The sequence below is a fragment of the Capricornis sumatraensis genome, chromosome 2 (genome assembly GCF_032405125.1).
Source record: "Capricornis sumatraensis isolate serow.1 chromosome 2, serow.2, whole genome shotgun sequence".
NCBI classification, from domain to species: domain Eukaryota; kingdom Metazoa; phylum Chordata; class Mammalia; order Artiodactyla; family Bovidae; genus Capricornis; species Capricornis sumatraensis.
In genome coordinates this window covers 179,071,855-179,096,163 of record NC_091070.1, presented here as the reverse complement: position 1 = coordinate 179,096,163, position 24,309 = coordinate 179,071,855, and the positions used below count along the sequence as shown (strand labels likewise).

Genomic DNA, 24,309 nt, shown 5'->3' with positions numbered 1-24,309 from the left:
AGCAGGGTGACCGTATACAGCCTTGACATACTCCTTTTCCTATTTGGAATCAGTCTGTTGTTCCGTGTCCAGTTCTAACTGTTGCTTCCTCACCTGCATATAGGTTTCTCAAGAGGCAGGTCAGGTGGTCTGGTATTCCCATCTCTTTCAGAATTTTCCATGGTTTATTGTGATCCACACAGTCAAAGGCTTTGGCATAGTCAATAAAGCAGAAATAGATGTTTTTCTGGAACTCTCTTGCTTTTTCGATGATCCAGTAAATGTTGGCAATTTGATCTCTGGCTCCTTTGCCTTTTCTAAAACCAGCTTGAACATCAGGAATTTCATGGTTCAAGAGATGAGACATCCATACCCCAACTCCCCTACCCCTTACCAGTCTAGTCGATAATTTAAAATAGTCAAGTTATCAACAAAGAGTGTGCCTTTGATATGCAGATTAACCAGTCTAGAGCTTGACCTCTTCTCTCTGGTCCCTAGCACAACCCAGGAGTCAGTTTACTAATCAGTAGGGGCTTTCCCAATGGCTATGCGGGTAAAGAATCTGTCTGCAATTCAGAAGACACAAATTTGATCCCTGGGTCAGGAAGATCTCCTGAAGAAGGGAATGGCAACCCACTCCAGTATTCCTGTCTGGAAAATCCCATGGACAGAGGAGCCTCACGGGCTACGATTCATGGGATCACAAAGAGTTGACACAACTGAGCAAGCACATCCATGCAATAATCCCAACGCCAAGTACCAGGCAAGGAGGGGCCTCTCCTATAGCTTAGAGCTCACTGAAATCATTCAGACTAGCCAGTCCTGCACTGTTTCCCCTGCACAACTTTGCCTTTCCCTGGGGAACCCCAATCCTGTCTTCTGCTCACTGATCCTGTAGTGTTTTTCCACATGGTCTTGCGTGGCAGGTCATGTCTCCCCTGTCTAGGACCTGTGAATATAATAAACTATATTTTTATGAACCCCTTCTCTGACTCCCTTTGTGACTTCACCAGTGCTGTGTGCAAATTCACTTCAGTTGTGTCCCACTCTTTATGACCCTATGTACTGAACCCCACTAGGCTCCCATGCCCATGGGATTTTCCAGGCAAGAACACTGGAGTGGGTTGCCATTTGCTTCTCCAGGGGATCTTCCCGACCCATTAATCAAGCCTGCATCTTTTTGTCTCCTGCATTGGCAGACGAGTTCTTTACCACTAGCACCCCCTGGGACTGAGTCTCATAAAACACTACAGAACAAGTACTTAACAAAGACATGGATGGTATTGTGCTATAAATCTCATTTTGTTTTCTCAGTCTCGTACCTCATTCGACATTTTTATTTTTCATATTTACCCACGTCACTGTGGATGTCTAGCTCTTTGCTCCTTAATGCTGCACAGTGGTCCTTTATATTTCCATCGCATGTGTTCTTACACATTTCCCTAGGGATGAACACCCAGACTGGCTTTCACTCCCTGCCAAGATATACAGTCCCATATGGAACATCTTTTGCAAAACCCTGCATTGATATCTTTGTCAAAACTGTCCTGGGAATGTGATTCCAGGTAAAAGCATTCCCATTAAGGAAGATACAAATTGCTGCAGAAATAATTCATTGGTGAAGCTGCTTAACACCAAAACATATCAGTAGTTCTCAAATTAATTGACAAATGCAATATATCTCAATCAAAACCATTTGTACTTTTTGAGAAGCTCAATAAAGTATTTCTAAATTTTATAAATAAGGAAAGAATTCTGAGTAACTAAGTTAACTTTGAAGAATGAACATAGAAGAGGAATTTGCTGTATCAGATATTAAGATATACCACAAAGCTGTGGTAAGTAAAAATAATAAATGTAGGAATAAACAAACAGGTGTAAGAATAGACAAATAGATCAATGGATGGAACACATAGAAACTTTAGAAGTAGACCTATGAATATATAAAACATAGTATGTGAACAAGGAGAAATGCTGGGTTTTTAATAGATTGTTTTGAGAGAAAGCTAGCTTACTCTATGAAGGGGAAAAAAATGAAGCTCAATTATTACACCAATTGAATTGTAGACTCTAGGTGGAAGTCTGAAATGTGGAAAGCTATAAAGCTAATAGAAAAAAAAGTATAATATATCTTGTGTTCTTTGGGAAGGAAAAATTTCTTAAAAAAGTTCCCAAAGTGAAAAAGTAAAACCATGGAGCAAAAAAAAAAAAAAAATATATATATATATATATATATATAAATACAATTATATTAAAATTTAGCATTTCTCTTCAAAAAATAATACAATAGACACAGTTTATAGGCCAGTAAAAGATGTATATTTATAAATTTATGCATATTAACAATTTAAAAAAACAGGAAAACAATTTTTTAAATCATCAAAAGAGATAAATAGCAATTTACAGAAGCAAAGCCAAAATGGCAAAGCAGAATGTGAAGAGTTGCTTAAATTCACTTGGAATGAGAAAAATGCAAACTGAAACAAGATACCATTTTGCATCCATCTGAATGGCAAAATATAAGAAGGTAGGCTAATATCAAATGTTGGCATGGCTAGTGGAAATTAAAGCTTATATAGGCATTCAGAGAAGAAATCTAACATTATTCAGAAAAAAATAGGGATATAAATTCCCTATTTTCCTTATATATTGAGGAAATTAAGGTTTTTGTGTGGTAGAGTGACTGGCCAGAGTATCACAATTCCCAGATAACAGAGCAAATAATCTGTGATTCTCTGACCCTAGAACTTGGAGATCTCGTGAAAGTATTTGTATTCGTTGTGGGCTAAATTGTATACCCAACTACTCCTGCCAAACTCATATGTTGAAGTCCCAGTCCTCAAACCTCCGAGTGTGATCTTAGTTGGAAACAGGGTCTTTAAAGAGGTAATTAAGTTTAAATGTGTTCATTAGGGTGGGTTCTAATCCAATGTGTCTGGTGTCCTTATAAGAGAAGGCAACTTGGACACAAACAGAGTTGGAAGGAAATAAGTTACCGGGAGGAGATAGCCATCCACCATCTAAGGAGAGAGGCCTAGAGCAGATCCTTCTCTCACGACTCTCAGAAGGAACCAATCAAGCCAACACCTTATTCTCAAACTTCTAGCCCCCAGAATTGTGAGACAGCAGACTTCTGTTGTGTAAGCCACACAGTATTGGAGGCTGGAAATCTGAAATCAACATGCCAGCTGGGTTAGGTTCTGGTGAGAGCCAGCTTCCTGACTTGCAGATGGCCATCTTTTCACTGTGTCTTTGCATGGAGGAGAGAACCCTGCTATATCTTCCTCTTATGCGAGGTCCCAGGTTCTGTCAGTGTAGGGCTTCACCTTTAAGGCTTCATTTAACCTTCATCACCTCCTTAAAGGCCCTATCTCCAATACACTCACATGGGGGTGTTAAGGCTTCAACCTATGAATTTCAAAGAGACAGTTTCATTCATAGCAGGCACTGCCGTCTCTAGCCGCCTGCTGCTGCTGCTGCTGCTAAGTCGCTTTAGTCATGTCCCGACTCTGTGCGACCCCATAGATGGCAGCCCACCAGGCTCCCCCGTCCCTGGGCTTCTCCAGGCAAGAACACTGGAGTGGGTTGCCATTTCCTTCTCCAATGCATGAAAGTGAAAAGTGAAAGTGAAGTCGCTCAGTCGTGTCCATCTCTTCGAGACCCCATGGACCACAGCCTACCTGGCTCCTCCGTCCATGGAATTTTCCAGGCAAGAGTACTGGAGTGGGGTGCCATTGCCTTCTCCGCATCTCTAGCCTAGATTACCATAAAAGCTTTCTAACTGGAATCCCTGTGTTTACACGTGCCAGCCTGTTCTCGACAGAGAGTTTGGAGTTATTGTAAAATACAAAGTAGATTTTGCTATTACTCTGCTCAAAACTCTACAAAGGCTCCCACTTTATCAGAGTAAAAGCCAAGATTTTAAGATGGCCCACAAAACTCTACATGGTTCAGCTACCTGACTCGCTGGTAACCCCATCCTTCCACCCTCCTGCTTGCTCCGTCCTCGCCAGCTATTCTGGCCTGTATGCACTTCTTCAGAAATACCAGGCAGCCTTCTGCCTCAAAGTCTGTGCTTGTGCTTTTCCCTCCCCCGACATACCCTTCCCTCCAACATCCACATGGCTCATTTCCTCACCTCCTTCAACTCTTGGCTCAGGGAGATCTATCTTGATCATTCTGTTTAAAATAAAACACAACCACCTCTCTCCCATCCGCTTCCAACCTCCCTTAACAAAGATCTCCTTTTCCGTGTAGCATTTATCATCTTCTAACACAGTGTATGGGCTTCCCTGCTGGCTCAGTGGTAAAGAATCTGCCTGCCATTGCAGGAGACATGGGTTTGATCCCTGGGTTAGGAAGATCCCCTGGAAAAGGAAATGGCAACTCCCTCCACTATTCTTGCCTGGGAAACCCCATAGACAGAGGAGCCTGGAAGGCTATCGTCCATGGGGTTCAAAAGAGTTGGATATGATTTAGCAACTAAACTACTTGTTTAGTATTTTATTATATTCTTTCCGTCTCTTCTCACTAGGTCCCATAAGGGTAGAGATCTTAGTTTGATTGTTATTTGTTTTGTTTATGGTTTTTTTTTTCTTCTGCATCCCAAGGACCTAGAATGGTACCTGGCACATAGCCATCACTTAATAAATATTTTTTGATGGTAGAATGAATAATTATTGTATTATTCCCTCATAGCTCAGTTGGTAAAGAATCTGCCTGCAATGCAGGAGACCCGGGTTAAATCCTGGGTTGGGAAGATCCCCTGGAGAAGGAAATGGCAATCCACTCCAATATTCTTACCTAGAGAATCCCATGGACAGAGGAACCTAGGAGGCTACAGTCCATGGGGTCGCGAGAGTTGGACACGACTTAGTGACTAAACCACCACCACCACGAGTTCCTGAACACAAATGGGTTAGGTTCACAGGTCCGTGTATGCGTTAAATCCACAGTGACAGAGAGCTTTCATCTTGCAGACATAAGATACATTTAGAGCAAAAAAAAAAAAAATTGTTCAAAATTTAAAAACAAGGTGTATGTTACTTTCTTGCTGAAACCTTCCATTGTTCCCCTATTTAAAAAAGAAAAAGAAGAACATTGTATTGAACATTTGTTGGGTTAGATGACACGCCTTGATGATTTCCATGGCACCCATGCTCTCAGCCACACCTCTCTGATGATTGCCAAGGGTAATGCGACTTTGAACTATAAACTGTGCATTCATCCAGGAGCTGCATCACAAGTTTCATCAGCTGCTCCTGACCTTAACCTCACCTTCTCTTGGATGAAGGGATTCATCAGTGAGCTTCAGACACTAACTCTGACTTTCTATTCACCCACTCAAAATTGTTCTACTTTGTCAGTCACCTTTCCTGGATCAATCACTCCAGAGCTAGAATTTTCACAGGTTGCATGGTTCATTCTTTGTCCTTCAAAATCACCCCTCCTCCTAAAATATGTATCCCTCAGGAACACATACCATGGCATTTTATCTCCTCTTTCATTTTTGGAAATATTTCTTGACTTTTGTCTCCATTATAACATTTCTCTTATAAGGCAGGACCAATAATGTGAATAAAATATCTCAAAACTATATAAAAGTCTGGCCACCTCTGCTTTTGTTCAGTCTGACGTTAAGTCATGTCCAACTCTGCGACCCCATGGACTATAGCATGCCAGGCTTCCCTGTCCTTCACTATCTCCCTGAGTTTGCTCAAACTCATTTCCATTGAGTCAGTGATGCCATCCAACCATCTCGTCCTCTGTCGTCCCTTCTCCTGCCTTCAATCTTTCTCAGCATCAGGGTCTTCTCTAATGAGAAGTGGCCAAAGTATCAGGTGGCCAAAGTACTGGCAACCTTGCTACAAACTAAATAGCCACACAACTAAATCACCTTAACAGACAACTTGTACCTTCCACTGATGGGGGAAGAGTTGTTATGCTTTTGATCTTAAGCATAACATTCATAAAAATATCAATAGACGTTTGAGGTAGAAAGTTCCCAAGTGAGTTTCAATGCATATTTTATTTTCTACATCTTGTTTCTCTAGCACAGGGATTCTCATTTTTTTTTAAATTTTACCAGTACTGCTCACTTTGCCTGCCATGTTATGGGCAATAAATATCTGTTGAAAAAATGAAGAAAAATAAAATGTACACGTTTATACCCTGAAGCCTTCTTGTTCTCTGTGCACTCTGAAATATCTCCACTGGGAGGCAGCACATGACTTTAATAACAAATTTTTTAAAAAGAGGCTCATGCTATGATACCATTCAAAATATTTCACAGTTACAAACTGAAGATAGAGATGATCGTCTGACCTTCTCAAACTACTAAACTAATAACTACAAGGCTGAGCTATCTATTCAAATATTATATCTCACTACAGCTTCAAAACATTTAATGTCAGTAGAAACAGCTGGAAATGAATTCTTAATAATAATTAAGGAATCTCCACACTGTTCTCCATAGTGGCTGTACTAGTTTGCATTCCCACCAACAGTGTAGGAGGGTTCCCTTTTCTCCACACCCTCTCCAGCATTTATTGCTTGCAGATTTTTGGATCGCAGCCATTCTGACTGGTGTGAAGTGGTACCTCATTGTGGTTTTGATTTGCATTTCTCTGATAATGAGTGATGTTGAGCATCTTTTCATGTGTTTGTTAGCCATCCGTATGTCTTCTTTGGAGAAATGTCTATTTAGTTCTTTGGCCCATTTTTTGATTGGGTCGTTTATTTTTCTGGAATTGAGCTGCATAAGTTGCTTGTATATTTTTGAGATTAGTTGTTTGTCAGTTGCTTCATTTGCTATTATTTTCTCCCATTCAGAAGGCTGTCTTTTCACCTTGCGTATATTTTCCTTTGTTGTGCAGAAGCTTTTAATTTTAATTAGATCCCATTTGTTTATTTTTGCTTTTATTTCCAGAATTCTGGGAGGTGGATCATAGAGGATCCTGCTGTGATTTATGTCTGAGAGTGTTTTGCCTATGTTCTCCTCTAGGAGTTTTATAGTTTCTGGTCTTACATTTAGATCTTTAATCCATTTTGAGTTTATTTTTGTGTGCGGTGTTAGAAAGTGATCTAGTTTCATTCTTTTACAAGTGGTTGACCAGTTTTCCCAGCACCACTTGTTAAAGAGATTGTCTTTACTCCATTGTATATTCTTGCCTCCTTTGTCAAAGATAAGGTGTCCATATGTGTGTGGATTTATCTCTGGGCTTTCTATTTTGTTCCATTGATCTATATGTCTGTCTTTGTGCCAGTACCATACTGTTTTGATGACTGTGGCTTTGTAGTAGAGCCTGAAGTCAGGCAAGTTGATTCCTCCAGTTCCATTCTTCTTTCTCAAGATTGCTTTGGCTATTCGAGGTTTTTTGTATTTCCATACAAATCTTGAAATTATTTGTTCTAGTTCTGTGAAAAATATGGCTGGTAGCTTGATTGGGATTGCATTGAATTTGTAAATTGCTTTGGGTAGTATACTCATTTTCACTATATTGATTCTTCTGATCCATGAACATGGTATATTTCTCCATCTATTAGTGTCCTCTTTGATTTCTTTCATCAGTGTTTTATAGTTTTCTATATATAGGTCTTTAGTTTCTTTGGGTAGATATATTCCTAAGTATTTTATTCTTTTCGTTGCAATGGTGAATGGAATTGTTTCCTTAATTTCTTTTTCTACTTTCTCATTATTAGTGTATATGAATGCAAGGGATTTCTGTGTGTTGATTTTATATCCTGCAACTTTACTATATTCACTGATGAGCTCTAGTAATTTTCTGGTGGAGTCTTTAGGGTTTTCCATGTAGAGGATCATGTCATCTGCAAACAGTGAGAGTTTTACTTCTTCTTTTCCAATTTGGATTCCTTTTATTTCTTTTTCTGCTCTGATTGCTGTGGCCAAAACTTCCAGAACTATGTTGAATAGTAACGGTGAAAGTGGACACCCTTGTCTTGTTCCTGACTTTAGGGGAAATGCTTTCAATTTTTCACCATTGAGGATAATGTTTGCTGTGGGTTTGTCATATATAGCTTTTATTATGTTGAGGTATGTTCCTTCTATTCCTGCTTTCTGGAGAGTTTTTATCATAAATGGATGTTGAATTTTGTCAAAGGCCTTCTCTGCATCTATTGAGATAATCATATGGCTTTTATTTTTCAATTTGTTAATGTGGTGAATTACATTGATTGATTTGCGGATATTGAAGAATCCTTGCATCCCTGGGATAAAGCCCACTTGGTCATGGTGTATGATCTTTTTAATATGTTGCTGCTGGGCATACACACCGAGGAAACCAGAATGGAAAGAGACACATGTACCCCAATGTTCATCGCAGCACTGTTTATAATAGCCAGGACATGGAAACAACCTAGATGTCCATCAGCAGATGAATGGATAAGAAAGCTTTGGTACATGTACACAATGGAGTATTACTCAGCCATTAAAAAGAATTCATTTGAATCAGTTCTGATGAGATGGATGAAACTGGAGCCGATTATACAGAGTGAAGTAAGCCAGAAAGAAAAACACCAATACAGTATACTAACACATATATATGGAATTTAGAAAGATGGCAATGACGACCCTGTATGCAAGACAGGAAAAAAGACACAGCTGTGTATAACGGACTTTTGGACTCAGAGGGAAAGGGAGAGGGTGGGATGATTTGGGAGAATGGCATTCTATCATGTATACTATCATGTAAGAATTGAATTGCCAGTCTATGTCTGACGCAGGATACAGCATGCTTGGGACTGGTGCATGGGGTGACCCACAGAGATGTTATGGGGAGGGAGGTGGGAGGGGGTTTCATGTTTGGGAACACATGTAAGAATTAAAGATTTAAAAAATAAATAAATAAAATAAAATTCTCTGCTAAAAAATTAAAAAAATAATAATAATAATTAGATGGTATTATAGCTGGTGAGATTTAATTGACAGTATTTTTCTATCTCCAACCATCATAAAAATAGGACATGCCTTGTATTCTGTTTAATTCAAGGAATGGTCAGCATGCAAATGTGTAAGATGTCTTCAGGAAAGCTGAATTTCATGAAAAATATAAACATTCTAACTCCTTAGCTATTTTGTGTGGGGCTCTTTTCTGCATAATCAGAACACAGGCTCTTGGGTTGGCGTGGGACGTTTCCAACGTCAATCAGTTACAATACAGGAGGGTTATATACAATATGGACTTCCCTGGTGGCTCAGCAGTGAAAAATCTGCCTACCGTGCAGGAGACTTAAGTAACGCGGGTTCAACCCCTGGGTAGGGCAGATCCTCTGGAGGAGGAAATAGCAACTGGCTCCAGTATTCTTGCCAGGAAAATCCCATGGACGGGGGAGCCTACAATCCATAGCATCATAAAGAGTCAGACATGACTCAGCTACCGAGCACACACACATGTATACAATATAGGAGGATTACTTTTGTTATTGTGGACAAATTTCATGCAGCTGTTTCCACATCCAGGCTAATTCCAAGTCTCTTCTGAGCAATAGTATATGTGATTCAAAGTATTAACTGACATTTACATTGATTACAAATTGTTACTCTTTTCTCTAGAATAATATTAGTTGATTTCTTCAGTGTTTTCACCAGCAGCTTACTTCAGACTTTCAGTTTTCCTGATTTTACTAAAACCTACCTTCTTTCCTAAAACTTTACAACTCTCGTGGATACATTTTGCCAGTTGAAATCCTTTTCCTCCATAAATGCCACACACTCATGAAATACATAGACAGCAAAAACATTTTTCAAATTAAAAAAAATCAACTACAGCATTCCATTTGTGGTGAGATCATGTATCTAAAAAGATTATTATTATAAACTAGGGAAGGCCTGGTCATAGACAACTGAAATTCATCCACTTGTAACACTGTGAAATATACACAGTAAATTTGTTGTGCTGTGTATACAGTACTGGTAATTAAAATGACAAATTTGCTCTTTGAAGCATTTCACATTTTTATCTTAAAATTTTTCAAAGGGCTTGAATAAAGCTGTTTACCAACAGGAAATATGTACAAGTTCTTCTGAGTCAATGTTCTGAACTGCCATTGATAACTGCAAGTATTTTTAATATTTTATGTCTTCTTTTTGTCTTTTTCAAGCATTAGTATTGTATTTCTTCTGTTCAGCATATTATTCTCTTTTCTCTCTCCTGTTTTACAAATGATCTCCTTCTAATGTGAGAACTCTCAGGTATCAGTTTCAAAAGATATCATGAATAGGATTTTTTTTAAGTAAAAATTTCCTATAACTTTCCTTGAAGTTATTGTCTTGGCTGATTCATGGTCAGCTTTCCAGTGTACAGAAATCAATAGACTAATATCTTCCTTCTGCATGATAAGGGAAGCCAGGTTTTCAGCAAAATATCTGAAATCTCATTCCTGAAAGCCCCATCTCTTTCACAAAATTAACTCCAAGTTTTGTGCTCTGTTAATTATGACATCCTACTTCCAAACTCTGTATCAGTTATATCTAATGCTTCTTATAATATTTTTATAAAAAAACAAAAAAACATTGGCTTTAACAAAATAGAAATATATTTTCTCTTGCATTAAAAAAAGTCTGGAAAACAGAGTTTAGCAACCTAGTTTTCTAGCTTTTGATCCATTATCCATAAGGTCATCCCAACAGCCAAGATAGCTCCTGAGCTCTTGCCATCATATCTATACACCAGTTATAAACAGGCCCCTGCTGTTTGAATTAGTTGCATTAATTTTTTCAGAATTTTTACCCATAACTTCTTCTGTGAGTTTTTAATACGGTGTTTTGTAGAGAAAAAATAGGGTCTTTATATGTTTGTGCAAGGTAAATTTTAATTGCAGCAATTAATTATTTCAGGAAGTCATTGCCCCTATTTCCATTCTATCAGATACGATCATATGTGAAACTTTGTCACTGAGAGGTAAATAGGATATGTGAAATTCACGTCTGCCTTTCCTATATGTATGACGTTAAGCCCTTTGTCTAGTTCTCTTTATCACTGAAATGGGCAGAAAAATGACTTTCTTACTTACGTAAAGGGAATATTTTAAAGTTAAAACGAGATGATTGATGGAAAATGTTTTGGAAAATAAAAAGTAGCATATACAATATTGGGGCAGCCTGGCTTATCTTAGAATCAAGGGGTTTATGCCGCATTGGGTTTTCTAAGCAGAAGCTATCATCTTTGGTGCTGCCCGCAACACCTGCAGCCAGTGTGGCTAAACAGGTTGGTTGCTACTTCAAAGGGCAGCAGAAAATTGAGGAAAGCAGGTGTTACAAGAAAGAAGACTAACTCTAATCCAGAAATCCCTCATAGAAAAGCAGCCATAATAATGTCTTGCATCACTTTCTTGGGCTAGATGGATAAACCTTAATTTATTGTGTAAATTGTATTGTATTAAAGGATTTTTAAAATATTATGTCCATGATTTTCTTAAAATAGCAATTTGCAAGAAGCTCACTAATTCCCAACGGCTCAGAATTAAGTATTTAAAACCCTTGCAGAGAGGAAAAAAAATCCCCAATGATTAAGAGCAAATACCTTATTCTCATTTAATTTAAAGCAAATGTGTAGACTCTTAGAAAAGTAGTTACTCTGAAAGCACACACACACACATTATTATATCATCTCCTTTGAAATGACATCTGTTTAACCTCCGTCTTCACAGGTGGAGAGAATTGGGGTGGAGCCCTGAGACTGCATTAGTGACAGCTGAGTTTCCTCTGATTAAGCAGTGCTGTAGGGACTTTAGGAGTTCCTCTTCACTTGGGTCTCCTGTTCAGCACCTGGATAAGCTTATATTGCCTTGGTAACCAAGCCAAAACCCTTTCTTAATGTTGAAAAGGGTGATTGATGCTTATTGGTTATGATAATTTGGGTGAATTGCGGTTTCTGTCATCATATAGAGGGGTTTCTCAGTTTTCTTTCTTCTGCTAAAGGGATTTTGTGAGGTACATTTAATAATAAACTCTTTATAATCCCCCATGTATGTAGAGAACTTGTTTCCCAACATTTTAAGCGTCCTTGTATAATCCCAGTCCCTTTGTGAGTTTTGTCCGCTTTGAGAAAAGCCTTTGCATCTGTCATAGAGGTAATTGCCAATAGTTGTTTGTTTTTGAGGCAGTCTCCTTTTTAAAATTTTATTTATTTTTAATTGAAGGATAATTTGCTTTACAATGTTGGTTTGATTTCTGCCATATATCAACATAAATTAGCCATAGGTGTACACATGTCCCCTCCTTTAACCTCCCTCCCACCTCCCACCCTTTCCCACCCCTCTAGGTTGTTCAGTTCAGTTCAGTTCAGTCGCTCAGTCGTGTCCGACTCTTTGTGACCCCGTGAATCACAGCACTCCAGGCCTCCCTGTCCATCACCAACTCCCGGAGTTCACTCAGAGTCATGTTCATCGAGTCAGTGATCCCATCCTGCCATCTCATCCTCGGTCGTCCCCTTCTCCTCCTGCCCCCAATCCCTCCCAGCATCAGAGTCTTTTCCAATGAATCAACTCTTCGCATGAGGTGGCCAAAGTACTGGAGTTTCAGCTTTAGCATCGTTCCTTCCAAAGAACACCCAGGGCTGATCTCCTTCAGAATGGACTGGTTGGACCTCCTTGCAGGTTGTTACAGAGCCCAGTTTGAGTTCCCTGAGTTGTACAACAAATTTCCATTGTCTATCTATTTTATATACAGTAGCATATATGAAGAAGATTGAGAGCAGAAGAAGAGGGTGTCAGAGGATGAGATGGCTGGATGGCATCACCAATGCAATGAACATGAACTTGGGCAAACTTCAGGAGATGGTGAGGGTCAGGGAGGCCTGGCATGCTGCAGTCCATGGGGTCGCAAAAAGTCAGACACAACTGGGTGACTGAATGACGACGAAGTGTATATGGAGAGAGTATCATGGAGCGTGCACACTGCCAGTAGCTTTCGAAACACGTACAGGCATCCCTCGGTACCTTCTGAACACTGGTTCCAGAAGCCCCTGTGGATTATCAAAATCTGTGGATGCTCACGTTTCTTATTTTTGTTGTTGTTGTTTAGTCACTAAGTCATATCCAACCCTTTGGCGACCCCATGGACTGTAACCCACCAGGCCACTCTGTCCATGGGGTTTTCCAGGCAAGTATACTGGAGGGGGTTGCCATTTCCTGCTCCAGAAAATCTTCCCGACCCAGGGATCAAACCTGCCTCTTCTGCATTAGTAGGCAGGTTCTTTGCCACTGAGTCACCAGGGAAGCCCAAGTCCCTTATATAAACTGGCGAAATACAGCTGGCCCTCCATATCCATGGGTTCCATATCCATGGATTTAACCAAACAAAATGCATGACTCTAGAATCCACAGATGTGGAGGGCCCACTGTACAAACTCTGTTACCCTGCGAATGGAACAACCCATCCATACTTTCATGATAATCAAAGGCCCCAGGCACTGAGCTGGGTTTCTACCACTATATTGAGACTTGCTCCAAGTAAATTCTCTACTCCAGTAATATTTCCATCTCTAAAATGTTTTAGACTTTAAATATTTTACCAGAATATATCTACATGAGACTTGCTTAAAATTTCCTTTTAGAGTAAAAACTTCTATAACTTTTTGCTAAAAGCAACATTGTGTTTTGTTACCATTGTTATCATAACTGTTAAAATTTGCTTTCTCCTCACTTTTAGCTCTGTGAGTACAGTGTCCTATATGGATGAACCTTGCCAGCCTGAAGATGCCTCTCGCCTCACAGTTCACATGGAAAACACTTATCAAATGGGTGTGTTATTTTATTATTCCTTCCTATTTAAAACTTATAATTTCATGAGTGATATTTACTCAAAATAATATCTGACAACCTGGCATCATCTTCAATACTACCATGATATAAGGGATCTTAATTAATTGGGTGATTTGATATTGCTTTAATTTCTTCCTCTGCAAAATGGGGCCAGTATCCATTGTTTCCTTTTTTTTTTTAATCAGTATTTTCTAAAGACCAAGTAATTCATTGGCTGCAACTAAAGTGTAGTGTGTGTTACTGAATTAAGAAGTTCATTGGGTATTTCAGTGTTATCTTGTGGAGTTTTTTGTATCTACTTGAGTTAAATGAAACAGGCATTAAGATTTTATTGAACAAAAACCAACCAAGATTGCTAATGGATGGAGAAAAAAGCCTTCAAGGCAAAAGCAAATGATTCCTGGTCCCCTGTTGACAGAGATGTTTATCTTTTCCCACAGAGGTTTTGGGTCTTTGAAAACAAAAATCTCTGCACCTGCCCCTGTACTCCAGGTGGAATCCACAATGACTATCATTCCCCCTCACATTTTCTCACAGAACTACTTGTTTGCTCCAAAGTGTACCTGCCCACTATTATCTGGATCTACATGTAATTATTGCTGTGTAGAAATTCCACAGAGACTTACCAGTAACCCAAGGAAGACGCAATGGGCCAGAGTGACTTAATCTGTGGCCAGTTAACCTTAAGAAAATTATAGACCATCAACACATCCCATTAGACCTTCTAGGCAGTTTCCTATGGTAATCCCCAAGATGACATGGATTGTAAAGCTCCATAATTAGCCTGTCCATTGGTATTTTCACAGTGCCTATGGTAGACAGATAATATCCTGCCATTCAATATACCCTTATATTCCATCTGATAACCTTACCCAGTTTCCTTTGGAGGAGCACCACCGTTGCCATTATTATCACTTTTGGTCCATAGCATCCTGCTGAAGCTGACACTGGGTTCGGAGATGTAACAGTGACTGACCTAGGGATACTGTCAAGGTCATCAAAATCTTTGAGAGTCAATTCAGAGAATATTGTTTGGGCTACTGAAGAAGTGGATCAGCCTCGGAAACCTGAGAGGATGTAAGCTCTATGGCAGGTTTTGCCATCTTACCCCTACACAAAGCCTGAGACCAAGTCCTAAATACCCTGTGTACTCTTAGACTTTTTATTTAGGCAAGCTAAGTATGGGTAAAGTTTTCTTGTAACTAAAAGATCTTCACCATTCAGTGCCTTTAACTCTGGGCTCTGCATGCTAGAAGGGTTTGAATCGAAAGATGGCAAGAGAAAGACATCATTTGAGCTCAACTCCCGTGAGATGATTGCAACAAGATACAGCATTTGAAATATGAAGCCCCGCATTTCTTCAAAAATACGTGCTTTCATAACTTATTTCCTCAAATAAGCTAAATTGTCTCATCAGTTTTAAAAGTACTGAGTGCTGAACCAAGTTAGAAAAATAATTTTTAAAATACCTTAGTATAGAAAAAAGTTTCCATATTTTATTTCAAAAAGTCATGCAAATTATTATTCTATGATTAGCCTTTTATCCTTTTCAATCAATTTTATAAGGATTCAGGTAGCTATTTTGTTAATAATCAAATATGTATTTCCACTTCTACTTGTTTCTGGGTTTATTTTGCATCTGAAAGGTACTCTGTGGACCTTGGGCAAAGATTTTCTCATATCTACACAGTAAATACTGACTTAAGGAGTTAAAGAAATATCAGTCACCTTTATTACCATGTTTAAGTTTTCACACTCTACCCAATAATACGTGCATCATTTAACCATATCTTAAATGTTTAGTATGGTTGTCCTCCCTTTATATGAATAATTATAGCCACCAAGAAGGAGATTAAACATGAGTATAATTAAAGAAAAAAAGGAAAGGGGAAAATGAAAATATATTTCTTATAATTAAAAGCCCCTTATCTCTTCCCATTAATTGATTACTGAAACATGAGTACAAGAGAAAATACTGGCTGTAGGGGCCAATGTACATGAGTCTGAATACTCATTTTGCCCATTCCTAAATAAATAATGTTTGAGCAAGGTATTCAGCATCCTTGAACCTCAGTTTCTTCCTCTGTAAGTAGGGATCATAGGTCATACATGGTAGGGATACTATGAGAATTAAATAAAGTATTGTATTTAAACTGTTTCTCATTCAGTATGTTATTGCTTCTGACTATAGAACATCACCTTAGATCACTAAGAAGAAAAGCCTTCCGTGACATCCAATATAACTTCCTCTTAAGTATGGCATGAGTTCTCCACAGGACTTTTCTGGAGCAATGACTATAGAAGTACCCGATTCTTTAAAAAGACTGACTGTAATCCCCGCATCACACAGGGCTATAGATGGCCATCCTTGCTGACACATCAAGACAGCACACCTGAGAATGCAGCCAATATAGTGAAAAATAGAATCGAAAGATGGTGAGAGAAGGACATCATTTGAGTGCGACTCCAGTGAGATGATCAGGCCCTGTCACCAGATGATTTGTTGGACAGAGAGCCTGCCAGTCTCCGCACTCCCTCTTTGCTCCACCCTACAGGGTCCTTCCTGCCTGTGGAGACCTAAACCATCTCCCGCCTTACATCATTGTCCGTCCTGCTGCTTTCTGTTGCTCGCAATGAGGAAGCAACAGTAACAGCAGCAACACTATAATAAAGATCTAGTGGGTAGCTTTTTGGGTGGCAGACTCACTGTTCTGAGCATTTTAAATACTTCATCTCATTCCATCCCAACCAAAAAACAGTAGGTGGCAATTCTCATCACTATCCCAAGTTGGGAAGCTAAGACACAGATATGTTAACTAATCAAATTTTTATCTATTCTCTCTTAAATCTGTTTTTCCAGATGAGTTTTGCTTTCTTTTCTCCATCCTGATCCTTCTTCAGATCTTTGCAATTTGATTTCTAAAAGCGTTATTTCCTCCTAAATTAGAAAAAAAAAAAATGTTCTAGAAAAGAAAAAAGGTTTCAGTTCAGTTCAACTGCCCAATCATGTCCAATCCTCTGACCCCATGAACCACAGCACACCAGGCCTCCCTGTCCATCATCAACTCCCGGAGTCCACCCAAACCCATGTCCATTAAGTTGATGATGACATCCAACCATTTCATCCTATGCCATCCCCTTCTCCTCCTGCCCTAAATCTTTCCCAGCATCAGTCTTTTCCAATGAGTCAACTATTAGCAGGAGGTGGCCGAAGTACCAGAGCCTCAGCTTCAACATCAGTCCTTCCAGTGAACACCCAGGACTGATCTCCTTTAGGGTGCACTGGTTGGAGATCCTTGCAGTCTAAGGGACTCTCAAGAGTCTCCTCCAACACCACAGTTCAAAAGCATCAATTCTTCGGCGCTCAGCTTTCTTCACAGTCCAACTCTCACATCCATACATGACCACTGGAAAAACCATAGCCTTAACTAGATGGACCTTTGTTGGCAAAGTAATGTCTCTGCTTTTCAATATGCTATCTAGGTTGGTCATGGATTTTCTTCCAAGGAGTAAGCGTCTTTTAATTTCATGGGTGCAGTCACCATCTGCAGTGATTTTGGAGCCCAAAAAAATAAAGTCAGCCACTGTTTTCCCATCTATTTCCCATGAAGTGATGGGATCAGATGCCATGATCTTCGTTTTCTGAATGTTGAGCTTTAAGCCAACTTTTTCACTCTCCTCTTTCACTTTCATCTAGAGGTTCTTTAGTTCTTCTTCACTTTCTGCCATAAGGGTGGTGTCATCTGCATACCTGAGGTTATTGATATTTCTCCCGGCAATCTTGATTCCAGCTTGTGCTTCTTCCAGCCCAGCGTTTCTCATGATGTACTCTGCATAGAAGTTAAATAAGCAGGGTGACAATATACAGCCTTGACGTACTCCTTTTCCTATTTGGAACCAGTCTGTTGTTCCATGTCCAGTTCTAACTGTTGCTTCCTGACCTGCCTATAGGTCTTTCAAGAGGCAGGTCAGGTGGTCTGGTATTCCCATCTCTTTCAGAATTTTCCACAGTTTATTGTGATCCACACAGTCAAAGGCTTTGGCACAGTCAATAAAGCAGAAATACATGTTTTTCTGGAACTCTCTTGCTTTTTCAATGATCCATCAGATGTTGGCAATTTGATCTCTGGTTCTTCTGCCTTTTCAAAAACCAGCTTGAACATCTGGAAGTTCATGGTTCACATATTGCTGAAGCCTGGCTTGGAGAATTTTAAGCATTACTTTACTAGCATATGAGATGAGTGCAATTGTGTGGTATAGTTTGAGCATTCTTTGGCATTTACTTTCTTTGGGATTGGGATGAAAACTGACCTTTTCCAGTCCTGTGGCCACTGCTGAGTTTTCCAAATTTGCTGGCATACTGAGTGCAGCACTTTCACAGCATCATCTTTCAGGATTTGAAATAGCTCAACTGGAATTCCATCACCTCCACTAGCTTTGTTCATAGTGGTGCTTCCTAAGGCCCACTTCACTTCACATTCTAGGATGTCTGCCTCTAGGTGAGTGATCACACCATCATGATTATCTGGATCATTAAGATCTTTTCTGTACAGTTCTTCTGTGTATTCTTGCCACCTCTTCTTAATATCTTCTGCTTCTGTTAGGTCCCTACCATTTCTGTCTTTTATTGAGCCCATCTTTGCATGAAATGTTCCCTTGGTATCTCTAATTTTCTTGAAGAGATCTCTAGTCTTTCCCATTCTGTTGTTTTCCTCTATTTCTTTGCATTGATCACTGAGGAAGGCTTTGTTCTTTCTTATCTCTCCTTGCTATTCTTTGGAACTTTGCATTCAAATGGGTACATCTTTCCTTTTCTCCTTTGCTTTTCGCTTCTCTTCTTTTCACAGCTATTCGTAAGGCCTCTGCAGACAGCCATTTTGCTTTTTTGCATTTCTTTTTCTTGGGCATGGTCTTGATTCCTGTCTCCTATACAATGTCACGAACCTCCATCCATAGTTCATCAGGCACTCTGTCTATCAGATCTAGTCCCTTAAATCTATTTCTCACTTCCACTGTATAATCCTAAGGGATTTGATTTAGGTTATACCTGAATGGTCTAGTGGTTTTCCCCACTTTCTTCAATTTAAGTCTGAATTTGGCAATAAAGAGTTCATGATCCGACCCACAGTCAGCTCCCGGTCTTATTTTTGCTGACTGTATAGAGCTTCTCCATCTTTGGCTGCAAAGCATATAATCAATCAGATTTCGGTGTCGACCACATGGTGATGTCCTTGTGTTTTACATGTGTTTACATGGTGATGTCCATGTGTTTTCATATGCTGTCCATGTGAAAAAAGGTTTAAGCCTTTGCATTAGTTGACTCTGAAATTTTGGAAGCTTGTTTTGGAAGTCAGTGAGTGAATAAAAGTCACTCAGTCGTGTCCGACTCTTTGCGACCCCATGGGCTGTAGTCTGCCAGGTCCTTTGTCCATGGAATTCTCCAGGCAAGAATACTGGAATGGTTGCCATGCCCCTCTCCAGGGGATCTTCCCAACCCAGGGATCGAGCACAGGTCTTCCACATTGCAGGCAGATTCCTTACCATCTGAGCCACCAGAGAAGCCCATTTTGGAAGTCAAATGCTGATTATTGACTCTGTTCGCATCTCAGCATCCAAGCCTAAGTAAGACAATGGATGATTCTTCTGTATAGGTCCAAGGTCACAAAGAAGTGAGGGAAGAAAAGTTCACTATTTAAACTTTTTTCGGAATTGAATCTGGTTATTGAGATTTTTTTTAAATCTAAGGTAAGTGCAGAAAGGGTATTTGTGCCTCTGGACAGCAGGAGCTTCTGGAGACTGGGACCAGGTGCAGGCAGGACTCCATCTTTCCAGCCCTAACTGTGTGAGGGCTCCCTCTCTCACTGTGGCTTGGCTTCCTTCTCACTATGAGAAATAGTTCCTGAGAGTCACAGGTCATAACTTTTGACTCCAAAAAGAGACTGACCGACTTTTTTTTAACCTAGTTCTAGTTTAACATAAAAGTTCCAAGAAAGGATTCTAATTGGTGTAGCTTGGGGCAAGTCCATCCAGCGCCAATCAACCATGACCTGGACTTGGACTCAAAAGAGATGATGATCCTAAAGAACCACATGGCTAGAGTGGGAAAAGGACCAGTCCCTTCCATTTGGGAGATGCTGTTCCCAAAGGACAGGGAGGTGTACCAGGTGGACACATGCCCTGAAGGCATTTACTGTTTTCTGAAAGGACCAATGCTCCCCATGGGTGATACAGGTCAAGCTTAGGTAAATATGATATGAGCGCTTGGCAGGAGGGAATGAAAAGGAGAGGTACCAATCTAAAAGATATAATCTGTTTAATTAGGTCCAATCTGGTAGGAACATTTTTTAAATTTTTTAAACAGAAAGGGAGAAACCACCCTCACATTTAGCCTCATCTCACTATCATAAGCAAATGGAAATCTTCTAAAAGATCCACAGGACAATGACACAGGAGGCGTTTGGCCTAGGGGAGCTGGTGCTCCGTCTCTGATCCCACAAACCAAGAGCAATCAGGACCAACCCTTCCCGGGTTTATAACTGCTTGTCTCTCTCCTGTAGAAGGGGAGAGATTCCTGCCGACTAAATATTTCGGTTAATTATCATACTCATTGTTTCCAATGTCTCTATTTTACTTGTCCGGATTCATTTCCCAGCCTGATTTAAATTTAATTGAACAATTCCTGTATAAACATCACAATAAAAATATTATAAACTGAGCCCCAGGAGGTTGACCTAACCGAATTCTAGGCGCGGTGTGTCACCTTCTGGTTAAATTTAGCCACTGGGAAACTTCGGTGGGAAGTCAGAAGAGAGGAGTGTGAACCCCACCTAAGGGCTCACCTCATGCTCTTTGCATCCATCAGCAGAAGGACGAAGCCTGCTGTGGAGGGAGCCCTATCCACCAGGCTCTTCCTGGGATCTCTCATAAAATTCCCTCCTCAGGTTGGGATGAAAGTAACACCTTCTTTTTCACCAGCTGAGGGGGATGGAACATTCCTTCATGATTCCCTGCATCTTGCTCAGATCTCCCTAAGGAGTCTGTTTATTAAATCCTCTAGGAAATGTCCTAACTTTAATGCACAATATATTTCCTTAGTCCCTGACTGATACAGTCATTGAAAATAAACACTTAAAAGATACTGATGACTATTGAAAATAGAATTGGGTAGAATTCTTCATCCATATCAACTCAGCAAATAATGATCAAGCCTATGTATACGGGGCACTGGGCACATGAACATGTTATTCAATGACAGATGTTAATGATAATGTTAATATTCCTGGGAGGTGCAAGTAAGATTCCTGGGGTGCAGGATAAGATGCAGTTGAAGCTTTTGCTCTGAAAGTGGACTTAATGTGGTTAAGAATTTAAGCTCTCAAGTCAGATAAACCAGGGAGGTACATACCAACCCTGCCACTGTGTGATTCTAGGTAACTTAGGCAATATATTTAAACATCTGTTCTCTCCTCTGTGAAATGGAGGTAACAATAAGATTTATCCCCAGAGATTTATTGGAAGATTATACATATAAGGTAATAAATATAAAATACTTATCACAGAGGGGCTCCCCTGGTAGCTCATACAGTAAAGAATCTACCTCCAATGCAGGAGACCAGGGTTCAGTCCCTGGGGTTGGGAAGATCCTCTGGAGAAGGAAGTGGCAATCTACTCCAGTATTCTTGCCTGGGAAATCCCACGGAAAGAGGGCTTCGTGGGGTCACAAAGAGTCACACATGACTGCGCAACTAACACACACACTTATCACAGTGGCTGGCACGTAGAAAATGCTTGATAAGAGTAGCTATTATTTGTACTATGGTTATTATCTAGAAAATGTTCGATTCTATTTAAATTCAGAAATCAGACCTTGAACGTTTTTTTTCTGACTTTAGCATTGTGTTAGACTTTGAAGAGGATAAAATATAATCTTGTTTACCAGTTCAGATAAGAAAGGTAAGGTAAGCCTTAGCAATTATCAGCTGAATTAGGGGCCACAATAGCAGTGGAGACCCAGAGCATTGCGAATATAGAGAAGAGAGAGGCAATTTGTACCTGAGGAGAGGAGGAAGGCTAACTGGAGAAGATGTTCCAGCTGGCCTTGAAACATGAGTGGATATTTATCAGATGAACATGATGGGGAAGAGTGTTGCATTTTGAAAGAGGAGCAAATGTACAAAGCACTCTTGAAAGAACAGATAAACTCCACAAGGCTGGAGCAGCAGTCATGTGAAGACTGCTGGTGAAGTCATGTGGTGCTTGAAGAAGAAGCTGTAGGTTGGATAGGAGCTGAACGCTAGACTTTGCCAAGGAAAGCACAATGGTAACATCTGGATGTTACAACTCCAGTTGTAGAGTTATAGAGAGATTGGAGGTGGGGAACTTAAGAGTTGGGGGTCAGTTAGAAAGATGTTAAGACACTGAAATAAGTTATTAGCATTGGGAACTGCTGGAGGCTTCCCAGGTGGCACAGTGGTGAAGAATCTGCTTGCCAATTCAGGAGACACAAGAGATAGGGGTCAGATCCCTGGATCAGGAAGATACCCTGGAGTAGGAAATGGCAACCCACTCCAGTATTCTTGCTTGGGAAATCCCTTAAACAGAGGAGCTTGGTGGGCTACAGTCCATAGACTCCCAGAGAGTCAGACACAACTGAGCAATTGAGCATACAGACAGTGGGAACTGGGAAGGAGGGTACATTCAATGTCAGACTCCATGGTACTGAACACACTCTTGAGGTATCAGGTAAACAGATGAATCCACTGTCTTCTCATCCTCTGCCAGAGACCTTGGCTGGAAATCTAATTGGGACCACTTTTTTTCTTTCAATAGAGGCCACCCAGAAGATTAAATGTCTCCATGTTTTGATACTCTTTTGATTAAGCTATGGCGTGGGCAGATATGATTTGAAATTACTTCTTTGAAAGAAATTTCATCTGTGTTTTCAGGTCCTACCAAACATTTTCCTGTGGTCATTGTCAATCATATTCTGAAAGATGTGCTAACTACCTACCTACAAGAGGAACAGTATGAGCCAGAACTCTGTAGACAGATGACTAAAACCATTTCTGAGGTATACGTGTGATTTCCTAATATTTGTTGAAAGTACAACCTGCTTATGTTAATGAAAGCAATTAATTTGCAGTAGCAGTAAAACTTTATTTTTATCTTATGAAAATATTTATTCGGTCATATTCCATGTGTGTCTCTGTGTGTAAAAAGCCTTTGTCTAAAACAATTATTATGTGCATCATCACTTGCATGTATTCTGTTTTTTAAATGTATAAAACTGCCCCATTTATTTAAAAGATGTTATTATAAAAGATACAATATTTTAATGATCACTTTCTCTTCCCTAAAGCACCTTCTTTGAAGTGAAATGAAAGTCGCTCAGTCGTGTCCGACTCTGCGACACCATGGACTCGTCCGTGGAATTCTCCAGGCCAGAATACTGGAGTGGGTAGCCTTTCCATTTTCCAGGGGATCTTCCCAATCCAGGGATCGAATCCAGGTCTCCCGCATTGCAGGTGGCTTCCTTCCCAGCTGAGCCACAAGGGAAGCCCAAGAACACTGGAGTGGGTAGCCTATCCCTTCTCCAAAGCACCTTCTTTGCATGCCATCAGATAAAAACATTGGGGGCCTTTAAAAACATTTCTATCAACTAAAGTGCTGGCACTCCATCAGATTTTCTCTTTCTTTTTCATTATAATCTATCTAATAAGCATTCACAATTAGTCATATTACAGGAGACTTCAGATGTATAGTCCCTTAATTAGACATGAACAAGATGGTATAATTGCAATGCCAGCATTCTTTGAAGGGAAGCCATTTCAACATAGATTTCCCAAGAACACAATAAATGCATTGAAAACTCTGTTCTCTGGATTATCATTTTTCCATGTGCCTTAGAAAAGGTAGATTTCTTGCTGGGGCTGTCATTTTGTCCCTAAATGTCCTATCTTATCCTTGAAGGAAATTATAGCTGCCTTTCTATAGCAATTACTCAAAGGATCCACACGGTTTCGTGCTATTTTCTTCAATTAAATCCACTACATTTATGAGGAAAATTAAGACTTTTAATTTCAATGTGACTGAGTGAGGACCTTTTGTTTTTCCTTTTAATTTCTAGGTTATTAAGGCCCAGGTCAAGGACTTGATGATCCCACGATATAAGCTAATTGTGATCGTTCACATTGGACAACTGACTGGTCAGAGCATACTGATTGGAAGCAGATGCCTTTGGGATCCTAAAAATGATGGCTTTGCATCTTTCGTGTTCAGAAATTCTTCCCTCTTTGCTCTTGCAAATGTCTACACAGTTTACTTTGAATGATTGAAAACAAGAAATCAAGTTCATACCCTTTAAATCAAGATATAGGGTATCTATGTACACAACTTTCCCTACCCAAACATTAGAGAAAGACACAACACTAATATTTCAAACAATTGGAAGTTTGGGGATTTTTTCATAGTCTTGTTAAGAATTGGGAGAGAGAATATGGCACAAGAAAGAATCTTGTTTATCCAAAGGAGAAATGAAGTCTTGATTCT

The 24,309-nt window shown here is 39.8% G+C and overlaps 1 protein-coding gene across 1 annotated transcript in view; it reads left to right on the top strand.

Annotated features, from left to right (window-relative positions):
• DYNLT5 (dynein light chain Tctex-type family member 5) overlaps positions 1–24,091 on the top strand; it is a 29,221-nt gene extending 5,130 nt beyond the window's left edge. The window contains exons 2-4 of the mRNA XM_068963105.1: positions 13,649–13,740; positions 22,707–22,831; positions 23,888–24,091. Of these exons, the coding sequence (XP_068819206.1) occupies positions 13,649–13,740; positions 22,707–22,831; positions 23,888–24,091 (421 nt within the window). The remainder of the gene's footprint in view (positions 1–13,648; positions 13,741–22,706; positions 22,832–23,887) is intronic.
• Positions 24,092–24,309: the final 218 nt, after the last annotated feature.